The 20,503-nt window shown below is 42.8% G+C and overlaps 1 protein-coding gene across 3 annotated transcripts in view; it reads left to right on the top strand.

Annotated features, from left to right (window-relative positions):
• Positions 1 to 20,503, top strand: part of NAA25 (N-alpha-acetyltransferase 25, NatB auxiliary subunit) — a 35,922-nt gene that overhangs the window by 10,583 nt on the left and 4,836 nt on the right. For 2 of the 3 annotated variants that reach the window (XM_033159276.1, XM_033159275.1), the window contains exons 4-19: positions 76 to 194; positions 1,341 to 1,415; positions 2,471 to 2,578; positions 3,427 to 3,505; positions 4,624 to 4,735; positions 6,629 to 6,718; positions 8,935 to 9,104; positions 11,626 to 11,738; positions 14,216 to 14,423; positions 15,228 to 15,317; positions 15,917 to 16,097; positions 16,258 to 16,357; positions 17,192 to 17,343; positions 17,794 to 17,919; positions 19,257 to 19,500; positions 19,708 to 19,831. In XM_033159276.1, the coding sequence (XP_033015167.1) occupies positions 76 to 194; positions 1,341 to 1,415; positions 2,471 to 2,578; positions 3,427 to 3,505; positions 4,624 to 4,735; positions 6,629 to 6,718; positions 8,935 to 9,104; positions 11,626 to 11,738; positions 14,216 to 14,423; positions 15,228 to 15,317; positions 15,917 to 16,097; positions 16,258 to 16,357; positions 17,192 to 17,343; positions 17,794 to 17,919; positions 19,257 to 19,500; positions 19,708 to 19,831 (2,091 nt within the window). The remainder of the gene's footprint in view (positions 1 to 75; positions 195 to 1,340; positions 1,416 to 2,470; positions 2,579 to 3,426; positions 3,506 to 4,623; positions 4,736 to 6,628; positions 6,719 to 8,934; positions 9,105 to 11,625; positions 11,739 to 14,215; positions 14,424 to 15,227; positions 15,318 to 15,916; positions 16,098 to 16,257; positions 16,358 to 17,191; positions 17,344 to 17,793; positions 17,920 to 19,256; positions 19,501 to 19,707; positions 19,832 to 20,503) is intronic. The other variant, XM_033159277.1, reaches the window with a different exon arrangement.

The following is a 20,503-nucleotide window of genomic DNA, read 5'->3' as shown; positions in this document are numbered from 1 at the left end:
AATCACTTAGGGTTTGGGAGAAGTCTATAGGTCCTAACTAAACAAACAACCTTTTTCTTAAAATGTCTCATTTAGCGGAACTGGTCACAAAACTCTACGAGGCAGCTGTGAAGAAAGTTCCCAGCAGTGAAGAGTATCATTCCCACCTCTTCATGGCCTATGCAAGGGTTGGGGAATACAAGAAGATGCAACAGGTAATTTACCTGAATCGGAGCTAGCTCAATTTAGCTTGAGAGTGAATACACCCCTCAGAGAGGCAACTCAACCTAAGATCAGCCTAAAGATCTGTTGATATTCTATGATGTGTATATGTAAACCTATTAGTAATCCGTTATGGATAAAGTCTCCTATATAAGTTGTGTTTACATAGAATTGTAGAGTTGGAAGGGACCACGAGGGTCATCTAGTCCAACCCACTGCAATGCAGGAATCTTTTGCCCAACGTGGGACTCAAACCCACAAACCTGAGCTTAAAAGTCTCATGCTCTACCGACTGGCCATGTCCTCCACTCATAGAAAACACTTACTCCGAAACCTTTTTGAAAATTTGACTTCTTTGGTTGAAAATACTCATGATTTGAGGTGCCTTTAAGTGCTTCGCATTCACATTTAACCTGTAATGTTTGAAAAATGTGTAGAGACAGTGTCATTAATGTGATGGACCCATGAAATTAATTTATGGGCCTAGTCTAGCAAATCCTTTATCCTGTGAGTAGCACTACTTAAAAGCATGAATTGCTCTGTGCATTGATAACAGATGCATTCATATCAATATATGCACACTTAACTCAAAGGGTATAATCATCTTGTAATATCAGGCTTTGCAAATGTGCAAAATGCAAGTAGAGGTCTCTGTTGATTTTAGTGTATCCGCACCTGAATATGAGAGGGAGGGGTGTGTGTGTGAAGAGAGAAACACCTATATTAATTACGATGATCTAGCTTTGTGTTGAGTGCCATTATCATCAAAATTGAATCCAGAATTCGTTATTGTGGGGGAGCTGTTGTTCAGGAAACTTGTCCACCATTACTGATCTTCTCATTAAGGGACTCCTGAAATACTGCCAGAGTTTACTTGGAACATATTTTGATGGGTTCTGGTTTGTGAAAAAGAACAGTTTTCTGTTGTGGTTAACAGGTTTGAGCAAACAAGTCTTGCATTTAACACAATGGTACAAGAACTCAAAGACAAGTGAATTAGTCCATGGATAGTCAAACCGAAACCATTCCCCTCTCAGGTGTTTCTAATAAGAGCTTTCAGCGGGTCTCCTTTACCACAGGCTGTAGTATAATGAATCAAGCATTTAGGAAGGAATTATTTATACCTCCTTCTTTTTCAGGCTGGAATGGCACTTTATAAGATTGTTCCCAAAAACCCTTACTATTTTTGGTCTGTGATGAGCTTAATTATGCAGGTGGGTACAGTGTCTCAAGGGAGATAACAATTCCTTTGAAATAATTGCCCTTTTTCTGTTTTATTTTCTGTGTGAAGATGTTCAGTACGTTTTGAGGGTAGACTGTGTACTGCAAGTGCATCACACGTTGCCAGTATACTGCAAGTGTTATAAAGCAGAGTAGCCAATGTGGTACACTCCAGATGTTTTACTCCCAACTCCCATAGCCACTGGCCATGCTGGCTGAGACTGATGGGAGGCCCCAAAACATCTGGAGGACACAACATTGGCTACCCTTATCACAGAACTTGTTTGCAGGTGGGGACTGGGAGTTTGTCATCTTAGATGGGGCATGTTGTGAGATAACAGAAAATTCCAGGAGTCTTAACCAGATGCCCTTCAATACTCCCCCAAGTCATAGATGGATCACTCCTCCACTCCAAGTATGATTGTTGCAACTGAATATAATCTGTTCCCCGAGGGTATGAGAGGCATTGAGATGAGCTCACAGCCCGCCTCTCTGCCTCACTTGCTTCAGTCTATAATTGTTCTCCTAAATGAGTTGAGTTCTGAGGTTGTTACTTGAGATGTGACTATTGGTGTAAATCTGGAGTTCAGCCAAGCAATAGCCTTTCAAAGGCCGTTGGCAGAACTCTTTTGCAGTCTGTCTGAAATCAACAAGAACTGGCACATTGCATTACTAGTTCATTTTAACTGACTTAGCAATTCATTTTCTTCATTTTTTTGTGATGCAATCCCAGAACATAATCAAACTATTTCCTTGTGGGTGAGAGGAGCATGTTTACTGAGCAAAGCTTTCAACTAATTTTTTCTAAGTTTGCCAGAATGTTCACTTGTTTAACGGAACATTCACAGCAGCTGAAAACTTTTGACTGGGCCCATAGTTGAGAGGACAGAGCATATGTTTTGCCCACAGAGAGTCCTCCGTTCAGCCCCTGTTATCTCCAGTAGCTGAGCTAGGAAAGAATGGTTGCCAGTCAGAGTGGAAAGTACCATGCTAGATGAAACAATGGTTGATTCTGTATAAGGCAGCTCTATATGTTCTTCTCTTTCAGTCTATATCTGCACAGGATGAAAATCTCTCAAAAACCATGTTTTTGCCTCTAGCTGAAAGAATGGTAGAAAAAATGGTGAAGGAAGAAAAAATTGAAGCAGAGGCAGAAGTAAGATATATTTTTTAAAAACTAATTGTTGATCAAATCAATTCAGATTCTGCTATCACTGAATTATTACAGCTAGGTTTTGAATAGTTTCTTTTGCATGTCACGAGCAAATGGAAAGTGTGGCTTAGAAGGGGTACTTGAGCATGCCCCAGATTTGGATTAATCCTTCTCCAAAACTTGACGGGATTCCGCTCTTTTGGTTACAGCTCTTTTCAGGCTTGCCAGGATATTGTGGATATCTGTACAAATGCTGGTGGCCTGAGTATGCGGCAGAGAAGATCTGAGTAGTTTCAAGGGGCCCATAATTGGATCAAATGAATTGACTTTTGATACAAAAGCCTTGCTGTCTTTCCCTGCAAACCCTATGCAGAGAGATGACTGCTGATCAGGTGTGAGTCCCAGCTGCTTTTTCTGTTGACCAGAGTGGCAACCCTCTTACAAGAGTAAGAAACAGTGCAAAATGTGGAGTTTTGTTTTAATTCCTCAGATTTGCCCTGTGTTTCCTGCCCACCTCTTTATTTGGCAATTTGTCTTCCAGAGGCTTTGGGTTTTGGAGCAAGGAGGCATTTCAACCACTAGTGGGCCACTATCTGCAAGGCCAGCCAATCAAAATGTAGCAACACAAACAAGTTTAATGTTTATAGGTGGATAAGAATAAGATAGAAGAAAGGGTTAGAGGGGTAATGCTAAAGATAAATTATTAGTTTTCTTCCAATTTGTTGGGTAGCATAGATTTTTCACTCCACTTGAATATACCCTCTTTAAAAAGAAAGTTGCAGAGACTGCTTCTGGTGGTCACCTCACTGCCTCTTCTTTCAGTTGCATCCTGTTTCTCTTAACTTCCACAGGTTGAGCTTTACTACATGATTCTAGAACGCTTGGAGAAATACCAGGAAGCTCTGGATGTCGTGAGAGGAAAATTAGGAGGTAGCGTATCTCTTTTTCAAATTTGACAACTGGCAAGTCTCAGTGGTTTGTAGACACAAGGTGCAGCATCCATGTTTGGAGGCAGCGTCCCTCTAAATACCAGTTGATGAGGGGTGAAACAGCAGGTGGTGATTGCTGCTCTCATGTCCTGTTGTAGGCTTTTGAGTTGCTGAACTAGATAAGGCTTTTTGCCCAGCACGGATAAGAATAAATGATTTTTTTAAAAAGTCAAACCAGACTTCCACATACGTTTCGAATCAGTTATGTGAAGTATTCCTTCAAAGTAGCCTGATTCACATTATGTGGGTGCAATAAATCTCTAGTGATAATCTCTTAATTGAATCTGTGACCCTCCGTTAAATAAGTAGAGTTAATGCTTTCTTTTCAGCATACGCAATTATGCTGATTAGAGCAAACTACAGACAAAACCGTATGGCTCTGAAATCTAACAATATAAACACAATGCAGTAGGTCATGTTTCATATTTATTGTGAACATTGAAATAAATATATAGACTGTCAAATGAAGAACATGGACATTTACTCCCATGTTATTGCACAGGCTCCCATTGTTCGGTCCCAGCTCCTGCCCACCTAGCACTTCAAAAGCACGTCAAAGTGCAAGTAGATAAATAGGTACTGCTCCGGCGGAAGGTAAACGGCGTTTCCGTGTTCTGCTCTGGTTCGCCAGAAGCGGCTTAGTCATGCTGGCCACATGACCCGGAAGCTGTCTGCGGACAAATGCCGGCTCCCTCAGCCTATATAGCGAGATGAGCGCCGCAACCCCAGAGTCGTCCATGACCGGACCTAATGGTCAGGGGTACCTTTACCTTTACTAATCCATTGCACAAAGGATTGCCATCCATTTAATTTTCACTATGTTATCTCGCAACCTCTGCCCACAGCATTGTTTCACATGCATATGTGAGGTTCTCTCCTGCCCACCCTACTCCAGGCGTTTTGCATTATTTGGTAAAGTAAAACAGCCTTCTGAGTAAGCCCATCTAAGTTTCATTCATGTTTCTAGCCTGCCTGTGGCCTTATCTGTTTGGTGGTGGTGGGGAGATTGCTTTTGTGATTAGGACTTTGTGAATTTATTACTCTTTTTGTTTCATTTAGAGAAATTAACCAGTGAGCTCCAGAGCAGAGAGAACAAGTGCATGGAGATGTACAAAAAGCTGGGCAAGTGGCCAGAATGCAACGCACTCTCCAGGAAACTTCTGCTGAAAAAGTGAGTGGGAGTTTCATATCTCTCTCTCTCTCTCTCTTTTGGGGGGTCCCTAACTGAACTGAAGCAAAAGGTATTATCTCCTTCATCGCCACTACTACACCATCATATTCCCGAGGCAAATAAGCAAGTTGTTTGTGACAATCCCAAAGGAATATCTTCTTGTTTCTCCTAATTTAAGAGCCTAAACCTGTTTATATTTCCACCCCCACCCAGCCAGGGTGTGAGGGGATGGGATGCTTGTCCTATTAAACAGGATTGATTGGATCCATCCTACATCCACTGGCTGAAAGCAGCACTTTGAGTTACAACAAGAGCAGCCAGAGACTTTGATTGATTTGGGGGCAGTTTGGAAAAATTGCCTTCCCTCCTAAGGTCAACAAAAAGGAAGATGTTAGTTTTTTAAAGAGCAAGTAGCAATGGGAACCTTGAGTGAAAGTCTGTAGCTCAGTGGTAGAGCACTTACTTTGCATATGAAAGGTCTGGGGAAGACTCCCTGTTTGAAACCCTGGAGAACTGCTGCCAGTCAGTGTAGAAAATACTGAGCTGTATGGGTCAGTGCGGTGCAGTGGTTAGTGCAGGCATAGGCAACCTTCGGCTCTCCAGATGTTTTGGCCTACAACTCCCATGATCCCTAGCTAACAGGACCAGTGGTCAGGGATGATGGGAATTGTAGTCCGAAACATCTGGAGAGCCGAAGGTTGCTGACCCCTGGGTTAGTGTGTCAGACTAGGGCCTCAGAGACCAGGTTTCAAATCCTCCATTCAACCATGAAGCTCACTGGGTGACATTGGGCCAGCCACTCACTCTGAGCCTTACCTACCTCACAGGGTTGTTGTGATGATAAAATGTGGAGGAGAACTATGTCCACCACTGTGAGCTTCTTGGAGGAAAGATGGGGTATAAATGTAACAAATAAATCGGTCTGACTTTGTGTAAGGCAGCTTCCTGTGTTCCTAAGAAGCATTAGTAAAGCAGCATCTTGACTTTTATAATGGATAAGAACAGGTTTCAGTGTCCCCCCTGCTCTGCCCTGTCATCAGATAAAATAGGATCTAAAATATAGTAAATTACGCTTTGTAAGAAGTCAGCCTTCACTCACCTCTCAAAAGCCTGGCTTGTGAGTAGAGGTACTGTGGTGGTTGACAAATACTTAGACAAAGGACTGGTTTGTTTGTCATTTAATTTATAGGAAAATGTAATTATTTTGTTTGACTATTTAATTGAGTTACTTTTAGTGTTGACCCCCCCCCCCCAGCTGTTAAGTGTTGAAAGAGAAGGCCCCTGTTGGCAGAGTATTCCTAAAGACTGCGCTGGTGACACTAAAGGCTCAATATTTTCACTGGTGCATTTTTTTGTTAGGGGTGCTTATCTTACGTTGCCTTTTCTTTAAGACGGGTAGGCAACCTAAGGCCCGTTGGCCAGATGCGGCCCAATAGCCTTCTCAATCCGGCCCAAAGACGATCCGGGTATCAGTGTGTTTTTACATGAGTAGAATGTGTCCTTTTATTTAAAATGCATCTCTGGGTTATTTGTGGGGCCTGCCTGGTGTTATTACATGAGTAGAATGTGTGCTTTTATTTAAAATGTATCTCTGGGTTATTTGTGGGGCATAGGAATTCATTCATTATTCCCCCCCCCAAAGTATAGTCTGGCCCACCACATGGTCTGAGGGACGGTGGACTGGCCCACGGCTGGAAAAGGTTGCTGACCCCTGCTTTAAGACATGAAAGGCAACAGACATGAAGCTGTTCTTATCTTCCTTGCTAGGTAGTAAATCTCAGGACACTTTTACCCCAGATGTGGGCGTTTTGCCTTCCGTAACATGAAAGAGAGAGAGAGAGAAGTTGTTTTACACTGTGCTCAGTTCTTCTGCTTGCCTCTTTTCTGTTTTAGCCCAGATGATTGGCAGTTTTATATGATCTATTTCGATTCCATCTTTCAACTGATTGATGCAGCCTGGACTCCCCCAGCTGAAGGAGAGCAGTGAGTGTCTTACTCTCTTTTGAGGGCTTTGAATGTTTGTCTCTTTTGTATTGAAATACTTGCATGGTAAGGGGGCTTTGAGAGTAGAGAAATACGGGCTCGTTTCCTTAGTACACTTGGCTGTTAGTTCCTTACTCCAAAACACAGCATCAGGTATTGCCTGCATCTGGACCCTATGTCATCTAGGAAGAAATGTCCTGAGAGGACCAAATGAGTGCCTAGTGCATCACCTCATATGAAGCAGTATATGCAAAAATTCAGGTGTTTCCACTCATCTCTCCTAGCCAGGGGCGTGAGACACTTCTACCTTCTTGAATACTTTAGTAGTGCAGATCTTGATCCAAAATGAGTACTGGGTTTGCATGTAACACTCAGCCATGGCTGACACAAACCCAAGGTTTATAAGAAACAACAAATTATGGTTTACAAGTCTGATCAGTTTGTGATTGACAAATCATAATTAAGCTGCTGGCTAGGTTTGGGAAATCAAATAAAGCATGGTCTAATACCCATAGTTTATTAAAACGTGGTGTGGTGTTAGATGTGAACCCTGCCAGTGACATCATAGACACCAGCTTTCCTTTCCTCTTAAGTAAGTAGCAAACAGACAGTCACGGAAAATATAAGCAAACACAAAACAAAGAGCCGTGACAATAGACAGTGAAAAATGTACAAATATACTATAGCAACAGTGAGAATAATAGCTACAAAATATAAAATGCAAATGCAGTGGCCTGACACGTATATTCGATGGTGCATAAACACTACAAATCAATGCCAGTCTGTAGTGCAATAAATCACTTAGGAATCGTAAATGTTCCAAGTAAGTATAAAGTTGATATTCAGTAATATTCTGTTTCAAGCAAAATTCCTCGTCTTCTTATGAAAAGGAATTTTGCTTGAAACAGAATATTACTGAATATCAACTTATTGCACTACAGACTGTCATTGATTAGTAGTGTTTATGCACCATTGAATACCCGGTATACGTGTCAAGCCATTGCATTTGCATTTTATATTTTGTAGCTATTATTCTCATTGTTGCTATAGTATATTTATACATTTTTCACTTCCTTTCCTCTTAGGCTATCTGATTTTGAATCAGTTTTGGGCAAACCCTGAAAGACTAGCAATATTCATTCATTCATTCGTTTGTTTGTTTGTTTGTTTGTTTGTTCATTCAAACCAAAATTGGTTTGAGCTAACAAGAAAACAGAACCTGCCTTTCATCAGTGTGAACAATCCACACAACATCAAAACAATATTACACAATGATAATAATAGCAACACAAGTAAGTAAAATATAAGCTACAAATTTAAAACTAAGGAACAAAAATGCACCAGACTGCACTTTGCTTCTAAGATACCTCAGCAAATAAAGTCTTCAACTTTCACCAAAAATAATGTGATGCTGATGCCGGATAGATCCCCTTCAAGAAGGTATTTTAAGGTTGGGGCATCAATACAAAAAGCTCTCTCCTTTGTAATTCATAACATACATCTGCTAAAGAAGGTGCTTGGAGCTTCACCCCTAAACTCCCACATGGACATGGGTTCAGACAGAATCTTTTCATTTCTTCCTTTTAATGAGTGTCACAGACACTCCTCTGCATGCCAGCTGGGATGTAGGCAAAGTTCCGGTTTGAGCATCAGCCAAAGGTTTGTCACGGTCTTCACCTTACTATACACCCCAGCTGGTTGCTCCAGCTGTCTCTTGGCTTGTGAACACTTTGAGGTCAAAATAAGAGGAGGACTCTGGTCAAGCCTTCGCTGCTCTTCAGATGCGGAGGAGGCTTTAAAACAGGGATGAGAAACCTGCAGCTCTCTGGATGTTGCTGGACTTTCAGCTCCCAACATGCCTGCCCATTGGTCATGCTGGCTGCGAGGGCTTATAGGAGTTGGGAGTCCCAAGAACATCTGGATGGCCATAATTTCCTCAATCCTGGGTTAAAAGGGGAAAATATGGTAAAGAATAGGAAAGATGGGGGGGTTAGAGACAGAGGGGGGGTCTTTGAATTAGAGCTATACTGGGAGGCAGGAAGCTGCCATGAGCTGTATTGATGCCCTGTACTTGCGGTTGCCCATTCTCATCCTAAAAAGTCATATGTTACCCTGCCCACCAGAGCCTTGTAGTAACCGCAATGCAGCGTCCCATTCCTTGATCACAATTTCACAAAAAGGAGGCACTGGAACTCATCCTTCCTTTTTGTGCACAGCTCTCTCGAAGGCGAAGTGCATCACAGCACAGAGCAAGCCATGGCTTTCATAGAGCAGAGGATAACACAAGAAGCCAACAGCGCCCGGCCACTCCGGGGACCTTTCCTTGCCCGACTGGAGCTGATCAGGCGGTTGCGGCACAGAGGCTGCAGTGAAGAACACAAGTTGGGTAAGGGCCACTAATGGGATGCCAAATTGAGCCTCACGGGGAGAGGGTGTGAAAGTAGAACCAGGGCTCCGTCCTGGGATTGCTGCAGCTGATGTAAACTCTGCACAAGAATTGCAGAAATCCGCCCATGCTTTGGGGAGAGGATTGTTTGTCTTCTATTTTAATCCTTGGCATGGAGAGGCAGCTTGTGAATGGTAAATGTTTAGATGCCGACACCCTGGAGCCTCAAGAATTGCTGCAGCACAAGGAACACTAAAACTAGCTGTGTGTGTGTGTGTGTGTGTGTGTGTGTGTGTTATTAGTGCTTTAAGAGTTGTCTCCCTGCTGAGAGTGAAGTAGAATCCCTTCAGTAGTTGGAGAAATAGTTCGTGCAGCACATTCTTCACAAATTGTGAAGTGAGATGTATTTGCATCCCTGCTGCTTTCTTTTTTTCTTTTAGTTAAAATCTAAGTGGAAATTTACTGGGCAGATAGATGGGAGTTCATGTCCTTTTAAAAAGAAGCAAGCAGGGATCTGCAACAAGATGTTGCAGTGTGACCACACCCACTAATATAGCCTGGAACCTTTAGTGTTGTTCAGGACTCTTGACAGGTGGGGGGTGAGTTTCAGGAGTGGGGAAGGGATAAGGATACTTCTCTTCCCCCCCCCAACTCCAAGGCCTTCTGCTGTCCCACCTGCCCCAAAGATAACAGTATTTCATAGCTTTATAGTGGGGTGGGGTGCATACAGTTCTAGAGATGGACAAGGAATCCTTCCATCAAACTCCCCAAACATACACCAGATATTTGCTATGGTATTTGCTTTATTTGTTGGTGGCTTGAACAAGTCAAATTCCTCCTTTTTCTTTGCCCCTCCCCCATTTCTTTTGGGAGCATTGTATGGATGGTTAACCATTCAGTGTCTCAAACTACAGGCTTGACATCCACTGCCTTCCTGATTCCTGGTTTCTTAGGGCACTTTTTAGGAACATAGGAAGCTGCCTTATACTATTGGTCCACATTGCTCACTATTGTCTGCAGTGACAGGCGGTTGCTCCTCTAGGTTTCATCAGACTGGTGACATGCCCAGCCTTGCCTGGAGATGCCAGGGATTAAACCTGGGACCTTCTGCAATCTCAAAGCACATTCTTCACCACTGAACTATAGCCATTTGCATTTTCTCCTCACTCCATTCTCTCTCTCTCTAAACTTAGTTGCCACCAACAATTTGTAAGCTCACAGGCTCCTGCCATGCAGTTTCTGATTGTTTTTTAAAACTGTTGTTTTCATTTAGTTAATAAATTTATGATTACCTGGAGCCACTGCCTTATTTTTAGCTTCTAGAGTGCAAAAGCCACTACCTTACTTTTGACTGGCCCCATACCACTTCCAAAATTATAAATGCTCAAACACCTGAGATTGCTGTTAGCGGGAATGGTATATTCCAATAATGGCGAACCTCTCAATTTGGCCCATGCGGCTGTTTTGAGCTTCACTTTGCCTACCATCAGGTGCAGAACAGGTTAAGCTGAGGATACAAAGAGACAATAGGAGTCTCAGAGTGCACTCTTTATTGTTCCTTTGTTGTCCCTGCTTGCATTCAGCACTGTTTGGCTATGAGTGCAAGCCTTGCTGCTTTTGGGTGGAGTCTCTTCTACTCAGATCTGCACCAAATGCAAGCAGGGCTAGAAAGGGACAATAAGGAGGGCACTCCAAGCCACATGCTCCTGATTGTTCCTTTAGAGCCTCAGCTTGCATTCTGCACACTTTAAATTTGTCACTGAATGCAAGCCCTGCTGCTTTTAGGTGGAATCACTTCCACTTGACATCATGTGGTTGACAGTGGGCTGCCACGCCCACCTGTGAAATGTGGCCTCTGGAAGACTGGCCACTATTTGAACTGGCTTGCCTAACAAAAGCAGTTCCCCATCTTAGTTGTATGCCCAAATTGTTGTATTTATGTCTGTGTGCAGAGGCACGTTTGCCAAGGGTTTACAGAGAGAAGATAACAGAGTTCAGAAAGAAGATAGTGTACCATAACCTGTATTTCCACTCCCTCCACCCCCACAAAGAGTGTTTGTGGTTGGCATCTCCAGCACTATAAGCATAGCAGACAAAGGGTGGCAGGGGGCAGAGAAGAAATGTGTCCTCCATCCCTTCCCAACTTGCAGAACTCTCCATCTCTCCCACCCCCAAGCCAAAGAGAGTGTGCCAACAGAGGATATGTTAAAAATGAAAACACTCAGTTAAAATTGTAAGCCTTACTCAGAAAATGAAACCTCTCTGTTCTGACTTGCTATATTCCTCACATGTTGCCTTCTCGATTTTATGCTTGATTTTACTTTGGAATCATCTTTGTTTATCACCTAACTTCCTAATTCATCATGTTAGTCTTAAATTACTACTGTATTAAATTTCAGAGTGCACCAGGGAGTCATGCCAGTTCAGTAAGAGAGACTAAGGTGTAGATATGTCACTTCCCTTCAGTTATCAGTTTTACTGCTGAAAAAACATCTTAAATCACTGCTCTTATACTTGTAAGGTGATCCAGAAGAGCTGATGTTCCAATATTTCAAACAATTTGGGGACAAACCCTGCTGCTTTACTGATCTCAAGGTGTTTGTAGATCTCCTCCCACCAACCCAATATACAAAGGTAAGTTTGGTGGCCATTTGTCTGCTGATCTTTTCTCTTCCTTTGTTTTCCTTTCTTGTATTATTTGTTCCAATGACTGAAATATACAATTAAGGCAAAACATTTTGGGTGCACCTTGGGATTATGCAGAAACTTGGAAGGCCTGTGTACTCCTGCCCCAGCTCAAGTCAACCTGACTAAAGATGCTGTTTTATCTATTTTTTTAAAATCTACTGTTTTATTTTCTTTCTAGTTTCCCTCTGCTTCCTATGCTGTGCAGTGCAGCGAGGGCCCTGCCCCATGTTAAATATTCAAAAGAGCAAAAGAGACTTTGCTGTCAGGAGTAGCTGTACTGAGTGATTTCAGCAGCTGGAAATCCTGGTGCTCAACTCATTGTTCTTCTAAGCCCCTGTGGCTAGAGGGTTAAATGTGCAAAAGAAAAGGGGGGGGGGGACCCTGGCCTGTCAGAGGCTGTAAACAAAACTGCTGAGAACTATGGTCCCAGCCCTATTGAGGTTAAGAGGGTTTTTTTTTGTTGTTCTTTTGCTAGCTCCAATGTGGGTCTCGCCAAAGGTCACTGAGCAATTGAGTGTAATCCAGCAGATGCCATTTCTAAGCAGGTTGTAAGCATCAGTACATTAAAACAAAATTTACTTTAATCAAATATTAGGATAGATGTTGCTGCCTTATACCACTTCAGCAGGAGTCCCCATTGCCCAATATTGATGGCAGTAGCTTTCTAGGATCACAGGTGGAAGATGACTACCCTGCCCTGAAATCCTAACCTGTTGCCTTATACCTGCTGATGGTCCCTTAATTAAAAGCCTTACTGGAAGGGAAAGCATCATTGTAACTCCTCAAAAATTTCTCTCCCTCACACACTTGATGTGGGATTTCCAAGGCAGGAATTTTGGCTTTTCAAGGCAAGGTCATGTGCATGTGTAGGGTTTGTCACATAAGAGTGAAATCTAAGATCTGGTGCTGAATTGAATATTGTGAGTTTTTAGAAGTGTTTTTTTTTAAGTGTGTTTCTCTTAGGACTGCAGGGAGACTCAAGAAGGTGGCATTGTTTTAGAAGAAGAGGGACACTGATTCCCTAGCTCACGCCTCTACATGCCACTCATTTCACTATTTGTTCATTGGTTTCTTTTGTTGTATCCATGGGGGAGGGGAAAGTAGGATGCCATTTGCTTCCCTCACAATGCCAGCTTTCCCCAATTGGTGCCCTTGAACAAGTGGTATTGTGCAGCGATTTCAAGTATATTCATTGAAAATGTTTGTCCCCAGGCTCTCATAGATGATAAGGATTTGAGAATTCTGCCCTTACTTCACAGTGTTCCTATCCAAACAAGCCTACACCATGCCCCTGCAGAACCCAGTGCAGAACAGTTTCTAGCTAGAAAATTTAGGTGTTTTTTGTTCTTAACCAGGCTTTTGTAACCTGGTGCCCTCAAGGTATTTTGATGGGAGGTGTAGTCCGAAATACTTGACGGGCACCAGATTGCACAAGGCTGATGTAGACATACAACCTGCTTATACATTCCAAAACGTCTGCACATTTATCTTCTTAGCACATTTTAGCCTTGCTCTTCAGCTGCAGCGGTTCCCTAAGTGGTTTAAACAATAATTTAAAAAGCCAATCCCTGTCTACAGGCTTAGATTCTGAAAAAATACAAGGACCACCACCAGCTTTATTTATAACAAACAGTGGATGTATATCTTTCCAAGGCAGCTTACAAGTAACATTTAAAATGTAAATGTTTTCTATTATAACAATGCTGGAAACCCCCATGCAATAAAAATGACACTCTTCCCTCATGAGAATAATATATTGAGAGCAGCCAAATATACTCCGCCATAACTGGGCAAGCATTGCCAGACGTTGCATGCCAGAATCAGTTTCTGATATGTAAAGGCATACCCTGTTTCTACAAAACAGCTTTCTATTCAATTTCCATTCAGTGCTGCTAACTGTTTAGTCAGCTTTTCCATGTGAGCCAGAGTCCAAACCTTTCGTCTCCAAGCAGACAACTAAAAATTATCCAAACCAAATTTGGAGTAATCAGTAGACGAGCTGCAACCAGTAGAAAGGTGATCCGTTATTTAAGAAGGTCCTTCTGTTGGTCCTTAAACTTTGTTGTTCAGGCTAGTTGTGGCTTATATTGAACAGACTGTTTTGTGATCAAGCTTTCCCCCTAGTTTTCAACTACATTTTTAAAAACCAGAAGACACAATAATCAACACATATAGATTCATTAGAATCCTTCCCATAAGGCAGCTGGTGGTAGATGCAAAAGGAAAAAGGGGTGAGGAGGAAAGAATAAAAGCAAACTCAGGTGCCAGTTCTTAAAGTTTTCATAACGGCCAGGTGGAATGGAAACAGTTCGGGGGGGGGGGGGGAGAACCAAAGGTAACTGGTCTCAGCAGCACTAATGGGATCTCTCTGCCATCCCTGCTGGGTATTGCAAATCTAACATTTCCTTTTCCCTCCCCTGCAGTTCATCAACCAGTTGCTGGGGGTCATCCCCCTGTCTGCACCAGCAGAAGAGAAACTTGCACTACCAGCTAACATCAAAGCTTTGCAGCAACACTTGTGTGTCGTGCAGTTGACAAGGTTGCTTGGCCTCTACCACACCATGGACAAAGCCCAAAAACTGGGTGCCATCCAGGACTTGATGTCACGATATCGGCATGGACTGAATTTTGGTGAGGAGGGCTTGAATCTAGTCTAAATGTCAGACCACTTCACTGTTCTTGGGGGAAATCCTAATAATTACTGTACTTTTCCGTGTATAAGACTAGGTTTTTTATGATAAAAGAATGTAAAATAATTGGGGCCGTCTTATACAAGGGCAGTCTCCCTCCTCCCATTTTCTCAATTTTTAGTCCCCCAAAATACACGGAAAAATACCGTATTTCCTCTGCCTCCTACCATGTCACTGCTATTGGCTTACTTCAGCCCCCTGGTGCATTTAATCCTTCCTCTGAGGAGTTCTAGAGTGGAGTCCAATGGATTCCTACTTACATTCAGGGATGGAACTGCATCAGAAGTCTTACATGGTTTGCTTGGTTTTTAATGGATTTTGCTTTGACAAACTGAAAAAGTTACTTTAGTCAGAGAAGGATTATAAGCAGATGTGGTTTAACTGTTTATTAGTTAAATCTTAGGTAAAAAGTCTATGCTGATTTCCAGAAATAAGCTGGCATTTAGCTAAGTTTTACTGAAGAGTAGAGCCACTGAAATTAATGAACATGACTAAGGTAGGTTCATTAGTTTCAGTGGCTCTACTCTAAGGAAAACTTAGTTAAATACGGCACATAGGGTGCAATCCTAGGCACGCTTAACTTTTGGATTATGTCCCATTGAATTCAGTGGGGCGGACACCTGTGTAAATATGCAAGATGTACTGTAGCTATTTGCTGAACAATACCTTTTGCAAGCTAGGTATTGTTTAAAATGCTAGACCCACAAGTTTTTCAGTTACATTGCTTGACTTTGTTTTTCCATAGGAAAGTCTTGTTTGAAAACAGAGTTGCAGTTTTCCGACTACTACTGTCTGCTTGCTGTTCACTTGCTCCTTGACATCTGGCTAGAGGCAGGTATGTCCTTACATGCTCCACTGCATGCATGCAAATAGAGGTTTCAGCCCAAAACTGCTCAAGCATTGGTTTGCAGCCACATGAACTAAAGCCAGCGTGGTTAAGAGTTTTGAACTAAAACCTGGGAGACCAGGGTTCAGATCCTTACTCGCCCCTGAAGCTCACTGTGTGTGACCTTTGGTCACTTGCTCTTTTTCTGTGGCTGCTCCCAGATTGTGGGATTTCTTTCCTAGTGAAGTTAGGCTAAAGCCTTCCTATTCAAAGAGGCCTTAGAAAACAAAGGTGCAGACATTTTTTACCACTGTTCTGCTGTTTTAATGCTGGTTCTAAATGTGTTGTACTGTTTCTAGCTAGCTAACTAACTAACTAATACTTTGTATTTTATAATGTTGTAAGCCATCTTGAATCCCAGCTTGGGAGAAAGGCGGGATATAAACTCATGAAATAATCATAATATCGTGGGAAGCAGTGGGATGTCCAGCATGGGACATGGCCGTGGCTCTTGGATACTAGCAAAAGGAGGGCTTCTCATCCCTGCTTGGCCATCTTTCCTGCCCCTTCCTCTCATTCAAGGCTTGAGTGTGGTGTTCTTTTCCCAGGTGAGGAGCCGGCTGCCTGGCACTGCTTGACTTTACTAGAAGAAGGGCTGGCTCACAGCCCCTCCAATGCTCAGTTCAAATTGTTGCTCATCCGGATCTACTGCATGCTCGGGGCGTTCGAACCAGTCGTGGAGCTTTACTCCAGCCTCGATGCCAAGCACATACAGCACGACACCATCGGGTGGGTAGTGTGGTGTTGGTCGTAATTGTGGTTTCAAGCAATTGGCAGGTGGGAACTCTGTCCACCTGTCAAATTTGATCCTCTTCAGAGCCAAAAAAATGTAATGAGGGTACAGAGCAGCCCTCTCATGGTTACTGTTTTGGTTTTGTTTGTATTACAGTTACTTGCTGACACGCTATGCCACAGCCTTCGGTCACTATGCTGCCGCATCACAATCCTGCAACTTTGCACTCAGGTTTTTCCACTCCAACCAGAAAGATGTAAGTGGCAAAGGGACCCCCAAATGTGTATCCCAGTTTCCCCTCAGAGAACACATGGAATCTCTCCATCGGGTGTGTCTCTTGCATTTGGGCCATTCCATGAAAAATGAGCCTGATAAGAATGCTAGATGAGGGCTTGACTTTGGTGAGGAAGATTCCAAACGTGCAGTCTAACCATTTTTTTAAAAGCTAAAGACAAAAGAAGTTTATTTTATGGACCTTCTTTTCAAAAGTCCACCCACGTAGTCTTCACAGAAGTGTTCAAGTTAAAAGTTTTCTGATGATTGTCCCACCCGTGACAGCATTTTTTCCTTAATTTTGTATCGTTAAATTTCTTAAACTTAATTCCTGATTGCATAGTTGTAACCAATAAACATTGATTTAAATTGATATGCTGAGTTTATCATTGATTCACCTCCCAACTCAGAGTTTTGCCATAAATCAAACTTATCTCAAGCTCCATGTCCTTTTTTTGTCCCACCCGTGACAACACTTTTAACATTTAATAAAATTGTCAAAAATGTCCATTAAAATAAAAAAAATTAGTAAAATGTTCAGCATCTTATTAAGAACATAGTTTAAATTTTGGTTGTTAATTTTTATGTATATTTACATTGTTACACATGTGTGAATACCAAAAAACATGGTCAAAGTGTCCCACCCGTGACAATGGAATGGCCCATTTCTGCATAAGCAGGGGACACATGCCCAGAACATTTTAGTGCTGCAGAGGCAGCAGGAGGGCTGCTCCCAAGGTCATATGTTTCTTGTGATGCAAAAAATCTGTAGCTCCTTGCTTAATTAATGCTGAGGCCATCCTGTGTTCCTTCTTAGACCTCAGAATACATTATTCAAGCCTATAAATATGGTGCATTTGAGAAGATCCCAGAATTCATTGCTTTCAGGAACAGACTAAACTCCTCACTTCACTTTGCACAAGTCCGCACAGAACGGATGCTACTGGACCTCTTACTTGAAGCAAATATGTGAGTGTGGAAGAGTTTATTTTTAATCTTACGAGTGCTTATCCTGGGGGGGCCTCAGGCAGGTTGTGGCGTGGTAAAACTGAGAGATGTTAGCTTGGAGAAGCGTTGCTAGCCGTCTCAATTGAGGGACACATCCCAGCGGTACTGAAAGATCTCTCGATGAAGCAGAATTTGCTGTCTTCTACCCAAAGTGCTGCACAGTAGTCAGATGTGAGGACCCTGATGCTCTTCAGCTTAGCCAGTGATTCAGGAAGGTGGGAGTTGTTCTATCACTTTCTCAGGTTGAAAAGTGCTGCTTTCCTGGACATAAGATGAATTAATTTTTGCACAGAGCATTGCATTATTTATAGCAGGGTCAGTCTGAGTGCTAACAAAGTCTGATCAAAATCCTCTTCAGTTCTTCCTAAAAGCACCTGACCCAATACTTTCGTATTGCTTTTCATGAACTAGATCAGTGAGTTTGGAAGAAAGTATAAAGTCCATGAGCCTAAGTCCAGAAGAGGATGACATTCCCTGGAATGACCTGCGGGACAACCGAGACCTCACTGTCTTGTTTAATTGGGACCCAAAAGACAGGTAGGTACAAAAACCCACTGCTGTAGTTGTCATTATCCGAAGGCTAAATTTCAGGAATTTGTCCACTAAATTGCAACCTAAAAACGGATTGTCTTCCCTTTTATATTTATGCAAACAGTTATATAACATTTAGCCAGCACTTAAATGTGCTTTAACTCTGTCTGGTCCTTGAGATTCCCCCAGGCCGCATCTCTCACTGGCCCTTCTCCACACTCTCCTCAAGTGCTTTTGTCTGGCTGGGATTGGTCATTGAACTGTGATAATGCCTCTTGCTTGCTAGATGGAGAGAACCTTTGCACATCTGGTATATAGCCTATTGTACAAAGGGTAGGAGCTGCATCCATTGCTTTGCCCACTTTTGGCTCTGGCCCTGCCCACAACTGATTGGTGGCCCTTGAAGGAGTTTTTCCACAAGGATGTCTGGTCTTCAGGTGAAAAGAATCTTCTCCCCTACTGTATGGCCTCCCCAATAATCCCTGCATTGGTAGTTAACGCTGTTTACCATTGCTTTTTCATATTTTTTGTGTTTATTTATAAAAATATTTATGTACTGCTGCATCTTTAAAATATATCACAGCGGTTTACAACAACATAAAAGCAGAAAACTATACAATAAAGTCATAAAAAGTTAAAAACAAGCTAAACCAAAGAGAAATTAAAACTAATAATCAACAGACCATTGTAGGGGATGTACTCTTAATTGACTCCACGGGCTTGATTTCTTGTTGTTGTCAAATGAGCTTCACCAACTTGGGGAATGACCAAAGACATTCCTGCAGAAGAAGCTGGAATATAAGGTTTCAGGCAACTCCTGAGGTATCCTGGACCCAAGTTGTAAATCAATACAAGAACCTTGAACCTGGCTTGGTAGCAGATGGATAGCCGGGGCACCTGTTTTAACAATGGTGTCACGTGTTCTCAACCAGAAACTTCCATCAGCAATGTGGCTGCAGCATTCTGCAGCAGCTGGAGCTTCCAAACCACGGCAGCCCCACATAGAGCACATTACAGTAATATAACACCAGAGGTAGGCTCTCCAGTCCCACTCCAAGAGAGAAGGGGTTTCTGATGGTAGTAAGTGTACTACAGCAACACTACCCCACCACCCCTCCAGTCTGAATTGATGTTGCACCAAGAACCGGGGCAGGTACAACTGAGTCAAATCAGGTCCACTAAGGTCTTGGTGATGCACACCAGGTCGGCTTGCTCATCAACAATCAGATTGTGGCTCAGCATTGGGCTTGCAAAAAGAGCAGGGAAGCTTGAGCTTGTACTTCTATATCTCAGTTCTTGGACACCCTCTCCCCTTCTCCCTCCTTCCTTTTTTTCTATCTCAGGGGCATTTCTGAAGAACACAAGGAACTCTCCTTGGAGGAAGAGACCATATGGTTGCAGATCCGATCTTTGATGTTGCGGCTCATAAGTGGGCTGCCAGCTCTTGGCCACAACGCCCAGCCAAAGAACTCCGAGAAAACCACGGAAAATGGCGTCTCCTCCAAGATCGACATGATGAGAGCTCTGCTGCGGAAGCTGGACGCTGCAGTGAAGTCTGGAAAGCAGTTCCTTGACCAGAAGGTTCAGGTACAACTAAGAGAAACCGTTCCTGATTTCTTTAAAACAGTTTGTGATTGTGCCAGGAGACATAAGAGTTGAGATTCTTCTAACGTGCCAGCATGGTGCTTTAATTGGAGAGCTAATGGCTGATACCAGGAACCAACTCTGCTTTTCTCCTGTATGCAAAAGGTACAATATTTAATTTTCTTCCCCCCTTCTTTTCTTCCTGCCTAGTATCCGGTCCTTGGCCCCCCACCTTCCCGAATGGCTGGTTTCTTCAACAGTGGGAGCTGCCAGTGCCAGACCAGTTTATTTCACCTTGTTAGTGAAATTTATGAATTAGATACTATTGGGTTAGGTAAGTCTTGAAATTCCTGGAGCCAGCAGCCAATTTAGGTGTGTCTGCTGAAGCGGGAGGGAGGTATACATGGGTGTGCTGCTCTTTCAGATCTGTTTGAATATATTGGCCTCTTACAAGCTGCTGTTGATGCCAAAGGCTCTTCATGTGGAATTCTGAGCTCTTATTTAAAAAATAAATAAATCCTGATGCTTAAGATTTGAAAAAACCCAATGAATCTCAGCTTGCCATCTGGTTATGAGCCTTCTGACCATTTTCTTTGGAATTTTCTGCCTCATCTCTGTACTTTCGTTGAATCGGGTTAAAAATGAAAATTACAATCTGGCAAGGCAGAAGTGTGAAACCTGTGGCCCTCCAGATCTTGGAATCCAACTCCCATCTGCCTTGACCAGCATGGCCAGTGGTTTGGACTAATGGGAGTTGCAGTTCAGGAATATCTAGATAGTCACAGTGTGTCCATTCCCTACTGTATGGAAGAGATGGAAGAACGTCTCTAATTAAAGGAGGCATTCTCTCCTGAGAGCAGGCTAATGCTTTTTCTTAGGCCAGAAATGGGATAAACACTGGCTCCTCCAGCTTCCATAGGCCCCAGCCACCACAGCCAATGGCCGGGAAAGATGGGAGTTCTTGTCCAGCATCCCTGCAGTGAGCCTTGTGGTCCATACCACGTGC

This window comes from Lacerta agilis, chromosome 8 (assembly GCF_009819535.1).
Source record: "Lacerta agilis isolate rLacAgi1 chromosome 8, rLacAgi1.pri, whole genome shotgun sequence".
In the NCBI taxonomy this organism is placed as follows: Eukaryota; Metazoa; Chordata; class Lepidosauria; order Squamata; family Lacertidae; genus Lacerta; species Lacerta agilis.
The sequence above is the reverse complement of the archived record's forward strand: the minus strand, read 5'-3'. Positions and strand labels throughout refer to the sequence as shown.